Source organism: Crotalus tigris, unplaced genomic scaffold, assembly GCF_016545835.1.
Source record: "Crotalus tigris isolate CLP2741 ecotype Arizona unplaced genomic scaffold, ASM1654583v1 scf7180000024375.2447938, whole genome shotgun sequence".
Lineage (NCBI taxonomy): Eukaryota > Metazoa > Chordata > Lepidosauria > Squamata > Viperidae > Crotalus > Crotalus tigris.
The window spans coordinates 904703-927578 of record NW_024100545.1 but is presented as its reverse complement, the minus strand read 5'-3'; the positions used below and the strand labels follow the sequence as shown (position 1 = coordinate 927578).

Sequence of the window (22876 nt, the reverse complement as noted above, 5' to 3'; positions counted from 1 at the left end):
TGGACAATGGCAGATTCCTGTGAACAGCTGAAAAACTGAAATTTGGCTCATCTGATTCCTAGAAATGAAGAAATTCTTCAGCTAGTTTGTTTTTTTAAAATAACTGAATCTTATGTGATTCTTCTGGAAAAACATTCACTTGTTTACTTATCTCTATTTTTCATAATCTTGTAACACAATGTGTAGTTTATAAAATGCATACAAATATAAATAAAAATGCATATAAAATTGTGTCAATTAGAAAAAAGTACAGATAAATATGCCAACTTAGGAGAAAACCACTTTCAAAAATCATGCTGTCTAGAAAATATTCTTACAAAATTGTTTAAATTGAAAGAAACCATGATGCTTTTATTTTTTAATTAGTTTTCAAGCAGATCTGAAAATAGCAACAACAGCAAAAATCTATGGCTTCTAAAATAAACAAAAAATAACTTAAAATGAACAAATTATCCATTTCCTAAAGTATTAATTGTAGTTAATTCATATCTGAAACAAAATCATAATATATGCATAAGCAAATGTAATGTCCAATCAGTAGGGAACAACTGAAAAAAGTGTACTAATATATTCCCCTACAAAATTGATAAATAAATAAGCAAATAAATACATTTCTCAACTTGGTAGGTAAGTTCTGGGTGGGGGAAAGTTTTAAATGCAATTGCATTTTGCCTTTTCATCTTAACTGGGCTTATCATGGTTACTCTGCAAAGTATATATTAGATATAGTTACATACAAAGAATATGCTTTAGAAATACATATATTCTTTGTATGTAACTATTTTGATTTACTTTGTAAACTGACACTGGATTGACTCACCTTTCCTGAATTCCCCACATATTATATTTCTGGAGTTTTAGTCCAATACATCTAGATATCATTGATTGGTGAGTCCGGGATAGAATTTATAGTTGCTTGAGAAATATAAGAATTTCACTACATGTAATATATAAAACATGGTTATTATATGTAACCAGAAAACATAAAAGAATTGAATAAGTGTTTAATAAGTTATATTATTAAGAAAGTGTCTTTAAAGAAAAAATCCAGCTGCTGAGATTTCAAGAGGTCTACTTCAGTCCTTAAAAGTAAACTGATTTAGATCTTTCTATATTCTTTTTCATTGTCCAAGAATATAACAGGTATATATTTATGCACAATCTATTATCAGCCTTAATACCTTGCCTTGTTAATAACAAGAGTTCTCTGACAATTCTTTAAGGATACAATCCTGTATATTTATGCGCGCTTGGTTAAATTGTGTATTTCTTTTTTTTAAAAAAAATATTTTTCCTTTTTTTTCTTTACAAACATAATACAAAATACGTTTTTTCTTTTCCCTTAACAATATTATGTCCTATATCTCTTAAGTTTATTTACATTTATTTACATTACTTCTCATACATTTTTATTCCGCAATTCTAGCCAGTTATAATACATGTCCCATATCTCGTAAAATTCTGTAGCTTCTTTGTCTTTTATTTCTAAGGAAAGTTTGTTCATCTCAGCACAGTCTAATATCTTACATACAATCATTGCATTTGTTGGTATGTTCTCCCTTTTCCAACATTGCGCATATGCAATGCGTGCTGCAGTTATAATATGTATAATGATATATTGGAGTCGTTTCTCGATTTTTGGGTTAATTATGCCTAATAAAGAATATTTCAGGTTTGAGTTCAATTTGTTGTTTTGTTATTTCCTGTAACCATCTTCTTATCTGCTCCCAATAGGTCTTTGCTTTGGGGCATTGCCACCACATATGATAAAATGTTCCTTCTTTGTTTTTACATTTCCAACAATCCGGATTCATATTTTTGTATATTTTAGCCAATGTCACCGGTGCTAAATGCCATCTGTAGAACATTTTGTATTGGTTTTCCTTGTATGCAGTTGACAACGTTAATTTGTAATTTATATTCCATGTTCTTTCCCATTCCTCTAATCTTATATTTCTACCTATGTTTCAGGCCCATGCTATCATCAGGCCCTTTACTATTTCTTCTTCCAATTCAATTTCTAATCGGAGTTTATAGGTTTTTGTTAAGAATTTTTCTCCCTTATTTGTCAATATTTTATCCAATTGTTGTAATGTCCGACATATCCCATACTCATCCATATCCTTATTGTATTTTGATTTTATCTGTGTATATGGCCACCAATCAATAGTCATTCCCTGTTCTTTTAATTCATCTCTTGATCTTAGCTTCCCTTGGTTGTCTAATAATTCTTTGTACCTTATCATCTTTGTTTTATCTAATGTGTTTGGATGAATCATTGCCTCCATTGGTGAGATCCAAATTGGGATTTTCGTATAGTATTTTTTTTTTACTTTTTCCCATATCCAAATTAATGCATCCCTTATCTGATGTCGGAGAAAATATGTATGTGTTTTCTTATCTTTTCCCCATAGAAAAGCATGCCATCCAGCCTGTAAATCATGACCTTCAATTGTTAAGACCCTTTTGTTTTCTAGGTTTATCCAGTCACTGATCCAAAGCAATCCCAATGCTTGATAGTAAATTTCCCATTTTGGGAGTCCAAGGCCACCTCTACTTCTACTATCCTGTGACGCTTTAACATTTATTCGTGCTTTTTTACCTAGCCATATAAATTTATTAATCATTCTATTTAATTCATCAAAAAAAAATTCTCCAATTTTATTGGAGCTGTTTGAAAGAGGTATAACAATTGGTAAAACATTCATTTTAATCGCCGAAATCCTTCCTAACAATGATAATTGTAATTTCCCCCAAATCTCTAAATCTTTTTGTACTTGTAGTATCAATTTTTTATAATTATCTTCTTTTATTGAGGAACATCTTGTGGTGAGCCAAATTCCTAAATATTTTATCTTTTTTGCAATTTGCAACCCCAAATTTTCTTCTAATCCCCTTTTTGGTTTTTCAGTTAAATTTTTAACTAATATTTTAGTCTTTTCTTTGTTTATTTTTAGTCCCACCACCATTCCATATTTTTTGATTTCATTCAATAAAATATTACCTCTTTCTAACGGTTCCTCTATAAAGAACACCAAATCATCTGCAAATGCCTGTATCTTGTATTCTTCTGTTTTAATCCTTAATCCTTTTATCTCTTTGTTGTTTCTTATTTGAGTTAGTAGTACTTCTAACGTTAGAATAAAAAGTAGAAATGACATTGGACATCCCTGTCTTATTCCTTTGCTAATTTCAATCTTCTCTGTGTTTTCCCCATTAATTATTACTCTGGCCTTTTGTATTCTATATATTGACTTTATCATTTGTTCAAACTTTTCACCAAATTTCATATTTTCTAACTGTTGGAACATAAATTGCCAATTAAGGTTGTCGAATGCCTTCTGAGCATCTAAAAATACTAATGCAGCCTGTTTTTCGGGGTGTGCTTCGTAGTATTCCAAAACATTTAGTACAATTCTTGTATTGTTCCTAATTTGTCTATTGGGTAGAAAACCGTTTTGATCCGAAATTATTATTTGATTTAGTATTATTTTTAGTCGTTCCGCCATTATTGTAGTAAAAATTTTATAGTCTGAATTCAACAGCGAGACTGGTCTATAATTTTTTATTTGTTTGGGATCTGTATCTTCTTTTGGAATAAGAGTTATGTTGGCTTCTGTCCATGAGTCTGGTAATTTAGCTTTCTCCAATACATCATTATATTTCTCTAATAGTATCATTTCCAGATCTTCCTACAAAGTCTTATATACTTCCCCAGGTAGACCATCTGGCCCCGGAGCTTTATTTATTTATTTATTTATTTATTTGCTTTTGTACTGCCATTCTTAGTTCCATTGCTGTTATTTTTTTATTTAATAATTCTTTGTCCTTCTTTTAATTCCAGAAGACCATGGGCCTTTAAATATTGTTTTATATTCTCCTCCTCTGTTTCCTCTTTTTTATATAGAGGTTCAAAGTATTTCTGAATTATTTTTTTCTTTTCTTCTATTTTATATTGCACCTCTCCATTTTTGTCCTGTAGTTCCTGAATAAATCTTTTTTCCTTTTCTTTTTTTAATTTATAGGCAAGCCACCTCCCAGGTTTGTTTGCATGTTCGAAAAAAATTTGTTTAGTTATTTTCAGTTCTCTTACCAATTCCTCTTGTTCTACTATATTTAATTTACGTTTGGCCAGAGTCATTTCCTCTTTAATCATTTCATCTTGTGGCTCCCACTGTAATTTGGATTCTAATTTTTTAATCTTTTCTAGAAGTATATTTTGTGTCTTCCTTTTCACCTTATTTTTCCTAGTTGTATATGCTATTGCTATACCCCTGAGATATGCTTTGGCGGTATCCCATATAATTTGTAGTGATGTTTGTTGTTTAGTGTTCTCTTTAAAAAATAATTCCATCTCTTTTTTAATCCTTGCTATAAATTCTCTTTCCTTTAAAATTTGGGTATTAAGTGTCCACTTTCTCTTTATTTTTTTCTGACCTGTCCACACTATTTTCAGGGGGTTATGATCTACCCATATGTTTGGCATTATTTCTATTGTCTCCACTTCTTGTCCTATTTCCCCGCTCATCCATTCCATGTCTAACCTAGACCACGATTTGTGTGGATTTGAAAAAAAGGTATATTCCTTTTTCATAGGGTTCTGTTTCCTCCCTGGGTCAAATAAATTGAATTCCTGCACCATTTCAAAAAATGTTTTTGGTAGTGTTTTTCGCTTCTTTTTATTTTTCATATTGCTAATATAATCCATTTTTACATCCACTATTGTGTTATAATCTCCTATTATACAAATATTTCTTTGTCCAATTTTAATAAGTTTTTCATGCAGATCTTTATAAAATTCTTTTTGGTTTTCATTTGGAGCATAGATTGTCACCAATAACCATGATTTCTATTCCATTTGTAATTCTAATATTAATACCCTTCCCTTTGTATCTTGATATTTTAAATTGGCTCTAATTCCTTTTCTGATATAGATTGCTATTACTCTCTGTTTTTGTTCCATTAGTGATATATATAATTCTCCTAGTTTCAGAAATTCCAAATAATTTCTGTATAGTTTCTTTATATGTACTTCTTGTAAACATACTATGTCTACACCTTGTTTAACTAATTTAGTTAATATTTGTTTTCTTTTAACTGGTGCATTTAGGCCATTAACGTTGATTGATACTAATCTAATCTTCCCATCCATTATTTTACTTCTGGGTTTGTCTTGTTCTCGAACCTATTCCTCTTTCTTTCCTTTGTCTTCTTACCTCCTTACTTTCTCTCTCCTTCTCTCTTTCTTTTAACTCTAGTTGCTGATCTTCCTGACTTTTGGATTCTAATTCTAATTCTTCCCTACTGCTATTCTCTTCTTCTTCCCCTCCTAATTGTTCATAAAAATTATCTTGCTTTATCCAAGCTATCAATTTTAATCCTTCTCTCCTGCCATGTTATCAGCATCACCTCAGGGATTAACCATCTAAATCAGTGGTTCTCAACCTTTTTAATGCCGTGACCCCAACTGTTTGTAAGTCAAGGACTACCCAACCAGTCGTAAGTCAAGGACTACCCAACCGGTTGTAAGTTGAGGACTACCCAACCGGTCATAAGTTGAGGACTTTCCCTGCTCGGGAACGCCGCGCATGCAAGCAGCAAAGACGGAGCAGGCCGACCACCGGCTGGGCCACCAGCTGCCCAGCGCAAGGGAGGTAAGGCACCTGCCAGGCCCCACACGTGCCAGCAATCCTCCCTGCGCCCGCCAGCCTCCCACCTCCCACCCCTGGCCCTCTTTTATTTACATTTTTAGTAGTTGCTCAGCAGGGAGGAGTGGAAACTTCCAGACAGCTCGCCTTCACTGCAGACAACTTGCAGCACTGTTTGCAGAATGGGACTTTTGGCGGGCTCAGCAGGGCAGAGACAGCCTGGACAATTCCTATTGGCTTTTGAAAGCCAATAGAATTAGACTCTATTCAAGAGAGTCTATTCTATTGGCTTTCAAAAGCCAATAGAATAAAAGGGAGTAGCACAGCTAAGGAAAAGGGGAAAAAATGGCGGACTGCGTTGTTTGGCAATCCCTGTGAAATGGTTGTTCGACCCCAAATGGGGTCGCGACCCACAGGTTGAGAACCGCTGATCTAAATGGAATGTTTTTTTTAATAAGATGTGCATTAAGAAATCTGTAGTCTCCTCTCTGTTCCCTCACTTTCCTTGGAATTTGTTTTAGTGTTTGAATTTCTATACCTTTGTAAATTATTGGCTCCTCCCTTGTAATCATGTATATTAGGTCTCTATTTTTTTTTCTGGCGAATCTTATGTGTATCTCACGTGGTAGTTTATTCCTTCAAGCATAATTTGTGTGAATTCGGTACACCTCATCTATTTCTGGCAATATATCTCATTTATCTCGTTGTAGAGCCTCTGCTATCAGCTCTACCATAATGGTGTCCAAATCCTCTTCCTTATCCTCCACCATGTTTTGAAACCTTAAATAAAACGCTGCCCTGTCCATTTCCAGATGTATAATCGATTCTTCCACTTTTTTATTAGTTTCCATCAATTTTTTATCTACTGTGTCAACTTTTTTCCCTATTTTATCCAATCCTACTTGTACTGTCAATATTCTCTCTTCGTTTTTCTCCATTGTTTGTTGTATTGTTTCAATCTTATTATCTAATTTATTCATCTCCCCTCTCATTTCAATATGATTTTTTGTTATTGTCTCCTGCATCTTTAACATTGTTTCTTGGATAGTTAATAGTGTTGTCTGCAAGCTTTGTGTATTTCAATGGCTCACCATGCAACCAAAGCTGACACATCTTCTACATAGTACAAAATTAGACACAACATATTTCTGAAAAATTGAATTCTGTTTATCATATATACAGCTCCAGTTGAAACTGACTCAGAGCAACGTATATAGCATATTTATATAAAGGGGGTTAAAAGCTAAGGATTCTAAAACACAAACATCAAAAGAATATAAAACACCTCAAAGAAGAATAAAGCTCTACCATTCAGATTTTAGGAAGAAGAAACCCACAACATTCCTATCCCCAAGATCTACTGAAAATAGTTTTTGATAGCTATTATGATAGCAGGATAGGGAAATAATTTGTCTGTCTCTAAGGCTCCTGAAGATAGCAATTTGTAATTGAATGGACCTGAAGTGACTCCTTTCTATATAATGTATAAAATGGACAATTTTGGGGGAAAGGTAGTTCCAAACATATCAAACAAATAACTGCCATGATCTTCTCTGATTTGGAGGAGTTCGAGCCTTAGGTATCCAGTGCACAGATTGTTGGGAGGAGTCAGCTGAAGAAGGTCTCAAACTAGTTTATTTCATTTATTCAATATATAGAACTAGATTTATGTCATCTTAAGAAACAACAACATATCTTTGTAAAACTTGAAACATTAATATTGATATCACTGCACACTATCATTTAAGAGGAAAGAAAAAAGGGAAAGGGAAGAGAGTGGAGAAAACTCAAAAAAATAATTTTAAAACATAAAAAAGAAAAATAATATTAATATTAAATTCTAAATTATACTCAATAGGCAAAAAGTGTTTCCTTTCCAGTGCTGGGGTAGTATATATCCTAATATAAGGTAATATTTTTATGTATATGTTCGAAAAAACAGGCCTGAATTCAATCTATGTTTTTTTAAAAATATTGGATAATGATAACATTCCCCCCCAACAGTTTGGGTATTTTTTTACATGACCACCACATATGATAAAATGTTCCTTCTGTTTAACATTTCAACATTTTCATTCAATAATTTATTTATCTTTGCAATTACTAATGGAGTTATGTACTACCTATAAAACATTTTGTACCAATTTTCTCTTAAATTATAGCATGGGGTAAATTTTACTCAGTTTTTCCACAAGTCGTCCCACTGCTGTAATGTAATCATTACCTTAAAATTTTGTACTCGTTTTATCATACATTATTTTACTTGTTCTGGTTTCATGTTGTATTTTAATAGCAATTTCTATATACATCCTAATAGTTGGTCTTGTTCTGCATAAGTTTTCAAATTATGCTATTTGTCTTAAAAACCTTTCTTAAGGTTGCTTTCTTTCATCTAGAAATCTGTACATACACCAACCATAGTAAATTTCAGCCTCCATCAGATAATTCTTACTGTGTCTTTAATCTTTTCCAAGTCTGGATGGATCATGTCTGCATATGTAATTCTATTTTTAAAAAGAGGGCAAGACTAAAAGAAAGATTGCTGGACTTATGTTTTTATGGAATTCTATATTTTGAACAAGCTGTGTCTTATAATATTTTGTTTTGAGAATTTGTGGTTTTTTTTGCATCCTTATCTCATAAATATCTGAGAAGTCTATTAGCTAAGTCAGCAACTTCCTAATATTGACATTCTAAATTTCTAATGAAATTTATCCATTAGATTATCAATGCACCACCTAGCAGTATACTATAATTTCATATCTGGCTATTTTGCCACTTTTATTCTGCTTGCTGAACATCAACCAGCAGCACTTTTTAAGGCAGGTCATTGCATTGTAAGGAAGGATGTCTGTGGGAATGACTAGGAAAACAGGAAGAAGTTCTGCAGATTATACAACTGTCATGCAAAAGGTATCTCAGTCCACAGAAACAGAGGGGGGCAAGGGAAGAGTTTCAGAAGGGATCTTTCCTAGTTTTCTGGAGAGTAAAAGGAAAGAAGAGGAAAATACTTATTTTGCAAGATTCATGTTAGCTCTTCAAAGTAGTCCAGACAAGAAACACAACTACAGGTATTAACTCTATTTTTATGTAAAATTATGTTAACAAAATCAAGTCTGAAAGTATTTCTCCTCTCTTCTCCTTTTACTCCCTGGAAAACAACATCCCTACATACCATTACTGTCTGTTATAACCATGTGAAAGGCCGCTATGAAAAATTCTTCAGCAGTTGGAGAAACAAACTGCTCGGGTTCAAGTGGATCTGGATTCCAGCTAAACCATATCAATGGAGCTGATTGGGGCCTTGTCTTGGGAAGTGATTTGGGCTCCAAGAAAGTGGATAAGATCCTTTGCAGTGTTAGTTTGGCTATTTCCCAGTTGACTCCCTGCTCCTCAAGACTAGTTAAAGTTTCCCATGAAGAACAGGAGTTTGAATCCCAGAAGGAATTGTATATATTATATTTGAAAAAAAAATGTAGCATGCTCCCTGCTTAAGGTGATTTCACTCAATCTAATTATTTTGGATAACTTTACACACTTTTCCTTTGTTAGAAAAGCTGTTGTTCAATGTTGCCTTTACCCGCCTTATTTTTAGTATATTATAAGATGTTCTGGGAATTTTCCTGTTCGAGAAGCAGGAAATAGAAGTTTAAGCAAATTGTCTTGAAACTATAGTTTTTTAATTTAAGCATTACAACAATACGTTTGTTTCAGAACAATCCTGTAACTCCTATGTGTTAATTTGCAACAATGAGCCTAATCATATCAAAAATTGGAAATATATAGTTAGGTAGCACCTTTAAAAAGCAAACAAAAAAGAAAAAATGGAACAAAAGAGATTACATCATGTCCCAAACAAGTTTTTGCCCTTTTCCATTAACATTTTTTTATAAATCTCTATTTCTTTAAACATTTTTGAATGAGAGGTGCTCCTATTTTCCTTTCATGGGATGCTTATTATTTTTATATATGACTAACTTTAAAGGCTGCAGAAAATTATGTGATTCCTGCAGGTATTCATTCTAACAAGCACTGGATAGGGACAAGATCTTAAACTATTGCCACTAGCTTTACAAGACAACTAAGAATAACTCGAGTGATGTTGACCTGCTGACCAATGTTGAACTGATGGTAATGTTAAACAATTCTGTAGTGGTTCAAATTAGCTAACCCATATTTAGCTAATCAATACTACTGTATCAGTTTTTATAGATTCAGTCGTGATTCTGATTTTTGGCAATTTGCTCAGATAGGTCCAGATGTTTGCAAATACACACATTTAGATGCAAAACTAATTAGGAACCTTTAAATTGGAGGTTTTTGGAGGGAAAAAATGTTATGTAGATTATCTGGAGAGGCTTACAATGAACACACACACACATTAACACACATACAAATAAATATAGATAGAGATTAAACTGCAGAATTCACACTTAAATATGTACATGCATACAATTAACACAACAGTCACCTGGATCCTTTCCATTTATAACTTATGTAAAAGGAAAGGTTGGGAAAAAAAACCCTCAAAAGTTGAGATTATTTCTTTATAAGCATTCTAAAGCATTAAGTTCTTATTTCATTGTTTATCGTGACAAGAAAAATATGTATTAGTAAATGCATCCTTTTGAAAAAAGAAAGTTTGTACAGCAAACAAGATATGTTATCCTCTTAATCAATATGACTGAAATTTGATGGAATCACCAAAGAAGAAATGACACATGCTGCTTGTGGCTTTATTTTCTAGCCAATTAGCATTACATATGAAATATTCAACTAATTTTATAAGACTATTATTGTTAAGATACTTCTTGTTGTTGTTGTTGCTTCTTGGGTTCTTTTAACTAAAACAATGATTGCAAGAACTATACTGTACCATCACCATATATCATAAAACATGCACCATATATTATACACCATGCGATGCCATAACATACCAATGTTTCTAGTTCAAAGCCTCTTTATTTACTCAAGATGCCCATAAAAATGATCCTATTCTGTACCAGCCCTGTATTGCTACTGATTTCTGTTTTACTGAAACTGATATTATGATTTACAAAAGTGATAATTTTTCTACTTCCTGCTAACATTGTAGTGTGGCTGGCATAGTACAGATTGTATCTGTATGGTTGCTCTATCATAATTCTGCCTTCCTTATCCAAGAATAATATAGCCCCTTAACAGTAATACCATTAATTTTTGTGGCCACATCAATATGGAATTCTTACTTATTGCCATAATGCATTTTTCTCTTTATTCCACAGGAAACAAGAAAGCATTTTCCTCTACCCAGGAGTTGCTTGGATTCAAACATACTTAATTTCAGACAAAGGCAGGATTTGTGAGCTTCATAACACAAGATTTGAATTCTGACTTATGAATTTCTACTTAATTAAATATATGTGGTTCAACTGCAGAGAAAAAGTGATATTGCTGGTGATCATTCAGTTGGAACTTCAAAGGGTTCTTAGTCACACTTTTTACAAGGAAGACTATTTCTTATATTTTCAGAATGTTTTAAAAGATATAAAGTAAAGACATATTTATTTCACCTGTAAACAGTGAGTTATATGCCAAGATTACTTTGCTGACTTTCAGCCCAGCTTTGGTGACTTCTTTTAGAAACTTTCTATTTTTACACCAATTATTCCAAACAAGCGTGTTAAAAACTCAAGATAATTGAACAGCAAGAACCCCTGCTGTAAGCACGCATTGGATGCTTGCTGAAGGTGAAAAGGTAACTTTCTCATTTTCCAAAAGATCTACATACATCCTCCTTCATTTAAACACAACATGATATCTTAATTAATTATGATAAACTGGTTACTAAGGTGCCTCCATGTTGTTATTCCCATGATATAATACTGGTTGCTATAGTGATGAGATGGCTTTTTTTGGACTAATCAGTGAGGAGATTGGTTAACCCATGTTTGTCAGTGATCCTGAAGAATGAGAAAAATAAGTTAAAACAAATGGTCATATATACTATGTGTATTCCTTTTCCCTGATTTTTAAAATAATATTCATGACTGCAATTTTACTTATACTAAAATAAATTGTAAGAAATTGAATATAAACTGGAAGATTCTATAATATTCCTTAAACAAAATTGTAAAAACACATTATACTATTGCTATAACTAACAAGTATATAAAATGCTTTATATTCAGAAGATTCTAGAGTAAAAGTCTGGAAAAAGCCCAGTATAAGTCTTTGATTTTTAGGAACTTGGTACTTTTCAGGTATGTCAGATGATATATTCAGCCATAATGCCTAGTTGAGAAAACTACCCAATAACAAGTTATTGATTATTGACTGATTAGGATTCGGATTGATTTGATAAATCAGCTTCATAGAACCAAATATTTAAATTTAGATTTAGATATTTAGCGCATCATAAACTATAAACTATTTATAGTTTGTTTTTCAAAATAATTACAAATGTGAATAAAGAAGTATAAACTATCATTTAGATAATATTAGATATAAACCAGTAGGTAATCTTGAATGAAAGTTGGATATTGATGCAATAGTATTGTAAGAGTGATTTCCTTCCTGCCCTGTCAATTTAACTATGAATAATTTGTCAGTGCTTCCTTTGAACTCTATCTGAGGTTGATTTCCATATGCCAATGCTGGGCTAAATAAAGGTTTGTATTATGCATCTGTATCCTCACAACAGTGTGGGGATTCCATAGATCTTTGCAAGGTGAGCTGATTTGCTTCATAAATTAATAATCTCAGCCTCTATGGCATTTTCTCCAGATTGCTGAATGAATGATTGCCCATTGACTGGTGCCCCCAACTTGTCTTGCCTCTAATGTCCCCCTTCTTTTCTTGGGAAGTCAGGTTTCTAAGTCACTTTGGTGATTTTATAAGGAGTCACTTCTGGCTAAAAGAGAAACTTTGCAATAATCCCAGAAACCATCTATTTGTTCCTGTAATAAACCTTTGGGTCTTTCTTTACTTTTATAGTGTTATCATCCACAAGCTAAGGGCCATGAATTAATTTGGCAATGTAGATTATCAGTTGTCTGTTAATAAAATAATCCTATAATATATATTAAAATTCTGTAAGGATTAGTAATACATTATTCTAAATTGACAATAACAGGAACTTCTTGCTGTATGAAGCAACTGATTTCAAATGTCAACACTGGGAAAGAGAATGTCTACCAGAACAGGCTGATCTGAGCCACTTTTGTGAAACATAAAACTACAGTTAAAATAAAGGACAAAGGACAACTTCAGCACAAAGCAAAGATCATTCATTCAAGCATGGTCCCAGGAGGCATATTAAAGCAATGAATAGGAAAAAGCTCAGTAGTTCACCAGCTGAGATTTTAATGAGATATTTCCCCTTGCTGTGGTTCAGGCTTTTGCTCAGCAAAGAGAAAAGGCTGCTCAAAAAATGCATGCAATGAATGGGCACCAATTGCTTTTACAGTCACTACAGTAGCTGATCACTGTACTAACCTTCTATTTTGGCATAATCTGTAAGTCGAGTGTAATTGATCAAGGCTGCTTTCTCTAGACATTTTCTGACCACTTTCTTCACTTCTTCTGCTGGTATGGGAGTAGCAATATCTTTCATTAAGACCTAAGCCAAAGACAATCAAATACTTTTGGTCAGATATCTTCCCAGAAAATAAAAAATGCACTATTTAAAGAAAAGCTTTTGTAACTATTAGAAATTCAAAAGAAATTATTAATGTATAAAAGCTATGTTAAAACCAGGACTTTTTTTCTCATAGAACGCCCAGAACGGAGTTCCGGCACTTTTTTGGATGGAACCTTGTAGGGTAGGTAGGGCGGGTTGTATGACGTATGTGAGTTCCGGCACCTTTTTTTAAAAGAAAAAAACCATTGTTGAGACCATAATATTAAGGTCTGCCTATTGACATATTGTACAAAAGACTAAAATTATAAACAAAAGAAATTATAAACAATGTAAGTAGTATATATGGTCAGTTACAAATACATTAGGTTTCAAAATTGCAAAACAAGATTACTTTTTAAATTTTATATTGCTGAATTAAGGAAAAATGGTATAATTTATATTATACTACTGCATAAGAGTAAATTCTTGTGTTATAGCCCAATTCTCATGTGTCATTTCAGTATAGGATATGTATCTAGAAGCAGCACAAGAAAAATATGCTGGCAGGGAACATTTGAGTCAGGACTTCTCATTCTCGCCAGGGGTTTTCAGGGATCAATCCCACCAAGAATGAAGTTGAACAGAAGTAATCAAATGCTTCACCAAATGTAGCAAATTTCCTCAGCAGCTACAGTCTAATGCATATTAACCTCATATTAACACTGTGAGATTGGTAATTAAGAGCTCAATTTTATAGATAGGGATTGACAAGATGAGTTTACTAAGGGATCCAGCTGAGTACAAGACTTACTGGGACCAAAACTTTCTAAGACCAAATTTAACTCTGCAGATACTTGCCAGCATTAAAGTTTCTAAAGATTTTTTATTCTCTACAGGTTATTTTGGAAAGTATCTTGACCAGTGTCATAAATGACTGAATTGGATATATAGTTCATACTTTTAAAACCCAACATCATTGCTCAGGCTTTTTTTTTTTTTAAAAAAATCATGCTTGTGTTATGACATTGTAAATAATATGTATGCATGTATATATGTATTTGAAATGTTACAAAGTGCTATGAAGGGGATGATGTCTCAGCTCATCAAAGCAGAAAGACAGGTGATTTGGGACTTTTTAGTTTGTAGAGAATAATGGCTAGCATTATGTATATTAAACATTGGGATAAAAATCTAATCATAATTAAATATGAACAGCACAGATCTGAGTAGAAATAGGCTGTTCTTGTGCCCTTCAGAGGACGACCAATGTCTCTGGAGAATATTGCCCCCAAAATGGTTGGTTTTAGTTCATGGACTTACCCTCTCAAGCAAGGAAAGTGTGGCTTTCAAAGCTCCTTCAGGACGCCCAAAAGGAAAGCAGTATCTTCAAAGAGACAAATTAAAAAAAAAAAACAAAACCCAACATATTAGAAGCCCACTTTCTATGGATTTTGCTAGATAATTTAATGCCTAATCCACTGTCTTCCTTACAGGGAGAAAATTTTAGAAGCTACATTTCTGATTGAATACACTAGTCACATATTTTTAAATTTGTATTTACTTTTATTTTGCTATTATTTGATCTGGATTTAGCTATTTATGTATCTGATTTAACTGAGCTTTCTCTGCAGACGTACAACTGGATAACAATTATTTATAACAGCTACTACTTCAACTACAGATTGGAAAATATAGTAGAAACTTACTATTTTAAAAAGTGCATTACAGTACTACCTTAAAATATTCAGTTGTATCAAGCTAATGGTTATCAATAGATTATTAGAAATGTGGAAATGATTTTTATTTTTTCTTTCTTCAACATTTAGTTCTCTCTTTGATTTCTTTGATTTCCTTTCCCCTCCTTACTCTATATTAGTTTGTATTAGTTTTTATCTTTTTTAAAAAAATCCCCATCCAATCTCTTAAAGCCTCCAGGCATTTGGCCAGCTGTGTGTGTGTGTGTGTGTGTGTGTGTGTGTGTATCCTTGCTCTCTCTTTCCCATAAGATCCTTAACAAATGCTACACAAAAAATTGTGGATTTTTTCTGAATAGAAACTTCCAAAAATTAGATAAAAGTCATGCCATGATTTCAGTGGGCTACCGTACATCACAAAGTTGAATAACTTTAGATATACCTTGTAACTGATAACTAGAAGTCTCCTCTAAGACAGGGGTCCCCAACCCCCAGTACATGGACCAGTACCAGGCCACAGCATGCCAGCAACTGGGCTGCACAAACAAGCCAAGCCCCATCTGTGGGATGTAGGCAGCATACAAAACCACACCTGCTCCGGTCCACGGAAAAACCCCCTCTCCATGGAACTGGTCCCTGGTGCCCAAAAGGTTGGGGGCCTCTCCTCTAAGGGAATAATCCTGTTATCATTTTAGGAACTCCTCTTCTCATTTCTGAATCAGTTATTTCTACAAAGATGCTCTATTATTTATAATTTATTTAACAAGTTTGTGTTTATTACTGTTACTTTGTTATCTTTCAGCATCATTTTACAACTGCAAATAGGCTCAGGATAACTAATTTAGAAATCATCTTTGCAAATTTATTAGAAAACTTGGAAATGAAATTTAGACAAAATTGTGTGGGCAGCTCTAGTAGCAGAATACTATTCTTCTTTCTTATTTTTACTGTATTTGAAATTCTACAGAATCTTCATCAAATAACAGTATATGTATTTTGTGTTCCCCAAACTAATTCAGTGAAATATATTTAAGGCAAATAAGAAATGCAACTTCAATCTCAAATCCAGAAATTATTCAAGAATAACTGCACTTTCCTGTGTTTATTCCTATTTTTATTCAATTGATAAAAGTATAAAGAAATGCTGCTAATCACAGAGTTACATTTCAAATCAAATTATTCCTTAGGGCTTTTTATAAATACATTGTTATGTCAGTAAATGAATGACCAGTTGAAGCACATATAATTCTAAATAATGAAACACTGAAATAACTACTTAATTAATATGCACAATTTTTTTACAGTGCTCCTAAGACAATGTTTCTCAACCTTCCTAATACCGTGACCCTTTAATACAGTTCCTCATGTTTCGGTGACCCCCAACCATAAAATTATTTTCGTTGCTACTTCATAATTGTAATTTTGCTATTGTTATGAATCGTAATGTAAATATCTGGTATGTAGGGAACATGGTATTTGTTTCTGAAGTTGAACCATTGTTTTTCCTACACAAATTCTCTCTTCAGGTATCATCATATATTTAAATACATATATTTAATAAATACATGGACACACTTTTCCAGAATTACTTGAGGACAGTGTTCACTTTATGTTTCTGGACCAACCACCTCAATGGTGACTCTGGCCTGCCTACCTCACAAGGTTGCTGTGGGAACCAAATAAATACATCATTTTAATCTACCAGAGGAAAAATGTGGGATAAAAATGTGATAAATTATACACGATGCCCTTTTTTTTCTGCTGTATGCTCTCTCCTCATGCAAGTTATATTACTAATTTATCGCAGTGGTTCCAATGATAGCCCCGAGACATCTGTACACACGCTTTTCTTAGTAGCTCCCAAGATTGCTATCTTGGCCAAAAGTACTACTTCATCCATGAAGAACAATAACAACGCAGGGAAGGAACCGAGAAGATAAACAACAGCACAAAGGAGGAAGTGCCTGGCATTTCACTTTTGAAGAAAATCAACAGTGCATTCAAGAGCACCTGGCAAGAGTCACCAAAATCCCAATCCGGATTAAGAATCCGGCTTCTTTCTGCACGCAAAGGCTTCACGAATCATTTGGCTTACCAAACGCATCATCCCAAGTATATTATAAAATCTTCACCGGGAAAGTTTAATGGGCAATTCTCGGAAGATCCCAAATCCCAGGGAGGCGGGGGGGGGGAGACAGGAGAAGAGATGGGCTGGGAAGGAGCTGCAGGTCACTGCGCAGCATCTACCTTTTTTATATATAACACACACACCCCAAGCTTCTAAAACTAAAGTAAGACTTGAGTCACAAGAACCACGTTTCTTTAGCTCAGCTCCCCGCGCTGACATTTCATCCCGGATGCACATGCCAAGAAAAAGGTGATTTGCTTGGCGAGCAATCAACAATAAAAAATAGAGAGAAGAGGAGGAGAAAGGCTTGGTGCTTCGCTTCTGGAAAGACCTGTCACGAGGCCACGTTATAAAAGCAGGAGCAAACAAATCGAAAAAGTGCACAAAGCTAAGGCCGGGGAAGGGGTGGGGGGAAGGGCCACCGAAGCCAAGCCATTGAAGGGCTTTCGCTCTCAGTCAGCAGCAGCAGCAACAGCAGCACCTTTTTGGAAAGGCGGCCAGGAATAAATAAACTGTTCCTTTTGCTTTCTTCCAAACCTGCGCTTTGGACACGCTTCCCAAGCGGGCTTCCCAGGCAGCAAGCGCTTCGATCCCCATGGGATTTCCCTGAGGGAAACGGGGACAGCGGCAGCGGTGGCTGCTGCTGCATGATCAGGGGTCCCCACCTGGTCCTCCGTCCATCAATGGAGCTGTGGGGGGGGGCTGGTACCATGTGGCCCGCCAGCCCCTTTGCCAGCCCGCTGCTCTCCCCAGGAACCCCTCTTCCTCCCGCGCCCACCCGAGTTGCCTTGGGGACAGCAGGAGGAAGGAGAGGAGAAGGGCAAGAAAACCGCTGCCACCATCCCCGCGCTGCCCGGCCTCGCCCTCTGCCCATTTAATGGAGCCACAGTGGGGGCTGGAGCTGTGCAGCCCGCCAGCCCCTCGTCCAGCCTGGCTGCTCCCCCCAGGCATCCCTCTTGCCCCGGTGCCCGCCCGAGCCGCCTTGGGGGCAGGAGGAAGAAGGGGAGGAGGAAGAGGATGGCAAGGAAGCCACCGCCAGTGCTGGGCACCAGGAGGTAGCTCTCCTCTCCTACCTTTGCTGAATCTCCTTCTTCCTTCCTGGCAGCCTGGACTCTGGCACGCCTTCCTGGCCAGCGGGTCCAATGGTCAGGCTGCTAGGGATTGCAGCAGCTGGTCTCCCTTGGGCTGCAGCTTGTGGGAGGGCTGGCCCACTCAGTGGAGCCTCCAGTGGGCCGCTCCCAACAGGGATCCCGGGATTTCCCCACGCGGCTCCAAGGCCACGAGGCCCTGGCTGCGCTTCTCCCAGGAGGTGGGACACCCAGGCGCAGGGCCAGTCAGGAGCCCTGCAGGAGGTAAGTCCGCCTGAGAGAGAGAAGGGAAGCGAAAGTGCCTGTCTCTTTCTCTCTGCAAGTGGCGGAGGTGACCGTGCAGAGATGGATGAGGAGCGGTGTCTCAGTTCCTAAGACCATCAGAAATATGTGTTTTCCGATGGTCTTAGGCGACCCCTGTGAAATGGTCGTTCGACCCCCCAAAAGGGTCGCAACCCACAGGTTGAGAACCATTGTCTTAAGATATAGTTCTATAAATAGCTTTTCTATAAAAATAATTAAACATTCAAACATTTTAGAATGTCAACTTAGATTTGTATCTAATGAACATTCATTATAACAAGGACTTAAAGGCCAAATTATATGTTTAGTACCAGGACATATAATCCTATGATAATAACATACAGTGCTATGTTAATAATAATAATAATGATGATGATGATGATGTTGGAAGGGACCTTGGAGGTCATTTAGTCCAACCCCCTGCTCAGGCAGGAAACCCTATACCATTTCAGACAAATGGCTGTCCTGTCTCTTCTTAAAAACTTCCTGTGTTGGAGCATTCACCACTTCTGAGGGCAGGTTGTTCCACTGGTTAATTGTTCTTTGAATCATGTATTGCATGATGAGAGCTAGTATCATGCTCTGGTAGTTAATTCTATGATAATAAAGAGAAGCTGAATCCTGCTGAGATTCTGGTTTTGGATGTTATCTGGATCTATCTCTATTTAATTTTCATGTAGGAGGAGATATATGGGAATTCTAGAAATATTTCTGGATAATTTTTAAAAGTAAATTGCTTTGGAATTTGTAATAAAATTAAAAGCCACATCTGCATTTCAAATATACAAAGTGTTAGTGTCCAACCCTTTTTGACACCATTAATGATAATTATAATAAACTTTAAAATACATCAAACAAATTATTTGAATTGTAGTCAATGCTGGGTTTGAAATGACCAATTTAGCCTTCAAGGAACACTTATGATACCAGATTGCTTTGTATCATAATTGGCTGCTCAAAGCTTGTACCTCACTCTTTGAAATACCTTAAGAGGCACAAATAAATGAATATTCCCTGTTGTTTCTTGTCATCTGAGAAGACTCCTACATCTCACATCTCCTAAGACTCCTAATTGCTCCCAGACTGGGGCCAGTGTCCATATTTAGAATTTTGAAAAATTTCACAGAACAGTTACCATAGTGGACATGACCAGTCACGAGCATCTTTTTACCAGAACGCAAACTGCTCTCTTCCAAATGAGCTGAAACAAAATTCTTAGCCAGGATGAGGGAAATCTGTTTTAGGGAATTGGTGAAAGTGGTCCCTTTAAGTCTGTTTTGTTGATTGGATAAGTCCATCCAATTTTCTTGGCAGCATTTCTGGAAGTGGTTTGCAATTGCCTTCTTTTTATATGAGAGAGAATAACTAGTCCAAAGTCACTTAACTGGCTTAGTGCCTAAGGCAGCACTGGCATTCATGTTCCCTCAGTTTTTAACTGGATACTTTGAAGTATTGCACAAAACTGTCTCTCATGAGGGCAACTAGTCTGTGCAAAAGTGACATTTGCAATTATTTTTCAATAACAAATACAATATATTAACATACTATTTGCTCTCCCTATCAACAACACAATGGAATATCATATACACTCCACATATTAGAAAAATTAATCCTGCTCTGTTTGATCATGTTCCAAATGAATGTTTGTAATGGTCAAAATCTTGAGGAGACACATTTTATTCTAGCAATTAGGACAAACTATCTAAACAATCTGTTTGGCAGGTTCCAGAGTCAGTTCCTCATTCTTTGTTGACTTCTGCCTCTGAGGATAGACACTTCCTTTTTTGAGTAAGTAAGTTTACCTTGCTAGAGGCCCATTTCAAATAAGCTAAACTACTGCCATCATTTTGTGCTATTTCCCAGCAAAGCCACTAAAATTTTTTGGACTTTTAGTTTTCTCTGGAAATCAAGTGAAAGTTGGGCATTGGGTAAAGGAAAAAGGGGCTCCATTTTAAGAAGAGGAACGAAGAAATGAAAACTTTCCCTCTGTAGAAAATGGATTTTTGATAACAAATTTATCCCAATGCTACATTGCTATTAAAAAAAGGTATTGTTTTTCTTTCTACAAACAGCAATGGGGAACTGGATATTTTTGTCACTGGATTCTTTTTCAGGGATTATGACATGAATCAGTGCCTGCTATTAATAGTTAAGAGGCCAAACATGGGTTGGTAGTGGGAGAGGAAGAAAGAGAAGACTTAATTGACCTTAGGATCTTCGAGTGGTTTGCATCACTGAACTTATTGATAGAATCCAACTAGCCAAGCATAAACAAATCCTCTCCATCTCCATTAAACGGTAAATTATCATGATGGGTAGAAATTAGCATTATAGTAATTAAACAAGAAACTGCACTACTTAATAAGGGTGATTTGTAGAGCTATGCCACTTGTGCTAATTTAACACAAAATCAGCATAGTTCACATATGATTAGCAATGTTAGGTAGGAAAAATATCATATAGGCAGAAATCATCGGCATAGGATGCGATATGCAAAATGATTCAACTGCTTTATAAAAGCAGAATATTCAAAACACTCATACCAGGGCTTAACGCCTAACTCCTTCTGTATTGTCTTCTCACAGTTTTATATATGTCCAGCTTGCAAAATGCAAACACTCACCTAAAGTGGCTTATTTGGTTTTCTAGAAGGGAAGAAAGCCTCTTCTTAATATCTTCAAATCTTTCTTTCTCTTCAACAGTTACAGTCCCAATTCCATCAGGCCTGAAAATTGATATTTAAAAAGATATGCACATTTTATTTATTAAGAGCACACACACATACCGTCTCACATTTTTTCTTAACTCACTCATTTTGAAATTCATAATTTATAGTACACCAGTTATAGTTTCATACAACACTTCCAGTTTCAAAAGAAATGGAACAAAGCATAAGCAGAATTAACATATTAGTCACAAAACTCTTCAACAGGAATAATATGATATAAGTGCTGAACTGAATAAACTGACTATATCTGGCAATTTTGCACAAGATACAGGAAAGGAGTACAGTTAAATAAAGTTGTTCAAATGAGAGAAGCAATAAATCTACTAACAGGAAAAGCAAACAGTTTACAACTTATAGGTAAGTAAGCAGGGAAGAGCAATTTGCCACAGCAAAAACCAGAAATAGAACACCAGATAGAAGAGATTGTACGTATAGCATTTGTTTCTTTACACTTTATATCAGTGGTTCTTAACTTTTTTGAACAAATCGCCCCCTTGAGCCAATGAGGAAGCTGTCATCACCCTCCTCCCCCAACATAACCTCTCAATCATAACATAGGATATAATTCTTCAATTTATGCAAACACTTTTTTTTGTTTTCTTTAAAATTGTCATCAGGACATATCAATGCAAATAGTTTATTTCCAGTCTTTTTCCCATAACTCAACTGTGTGAAAAATTTTGGTGCCACCCGTCACTTTATTCCCAAACTTAGTGACACATGTATTTCATTATTATCTTATTTATTCAAGACACTTAAATGTAATGACCACTGAAAACAAAATTCAGTTGCAAGAAAGTGAAATACCCGAAAAGAAAAACAGTAACATTTAATGACTGAATTACAAGTGAAATTTAACACGCAAAACGAAATATAAAAAGGGCATAAGAACAAACCGCAATGCAGGAACTAAGAATTTCAAGACGAAAACTCTGAAACTAAATTAAGATTTGAGGAAAGTATATATAGTCACACGCACTGTAAAAAGGATTAAAAAGACACAAAGAAAATATAATATCAAACTGGAGTGCATGCTAAAAAAGTACAATACAAAGAGACACACAAAATGTTTTACAGAGCACAACAAAAATTTGAAAACAAAGCTGAAAACTCAAACTGGGACGTCAACATTACAGCTGATGTCACAGGGAACAGCCACTCAGAATGTGATGTTTCAAAAGAAGCCCTCCCCCCTCCATCACTGCCCATTCTGGCCAATGGCGTACCACTGTATGGGTAGAGTCTGCTGCACAACGTGCATGAAGATAAGCGATGCATATTCACATATGTATGGTGGTCTGTACTGAAGCTAGCTGGAGGAACATTTGAAAACAGAATTCAATCCACTAATAGCGAGCGATCTGATGGTTTTGTGTGACAGATATACAGCGATTCACTGTACGAAAAAGTCTCAAAAGTGTCCCCAAAACCTCTCACTCCATCGCCCCCGTATCACCCCCTTTACGTTCCTTCACCCCCGCATCGCCCCTTTTCATTCCATCACCCCCCCTGAAAAATGAAATCGCCCCCTGGGAGGCAATATCGCCCAGATTAAGAACCACTGCTTTATATCATACCTAAAGGAAAACATTGTTTAACATAAAGCAGCATAGGTACTTTGGACTTTATCAGAGAAAGGTAATAGTGAATGTGACCTTATTTATTTTCTTCCACCTCCTGCAGGCCC

The 22876-nt window shown here is 35.4% G+C and overlaps 1 protein-coding gene across 10 annotated transcripts in view; it reads right to left on the bottom strand.

The window, feature by feature from the left end:
- The window catches only part of CADPS2 (calcium dependent secretion activator 2), a 387552-nt gene that overhangs the window by 102780 nt on the left and 261896 nt on the right, over positions 1 to 22876 (bottom strand). For all 10 annotated transcript variants that reach the window (XM_039328305.1, XM_039328306.1, XM_039328308.1 and 7 more), the window contains 3 exons: positions 21085 to 21186; positions 14569 to 14632; positions 13125 to 13248 (listed from right to left, as the gene is read on the bottom strand). In XM_039328305.1, coding sequence (XP_039184239.1) covers positions 13125 to 13248; positions 14569 to 14632; positions 21085 to 21186 — 290 coding nt within the window. The remainder of the gene's footprint in view (positions 1 to 13124; positions 13249 to 14568; positions 14633 to 21084; positions 21187 to 22876) is intronic.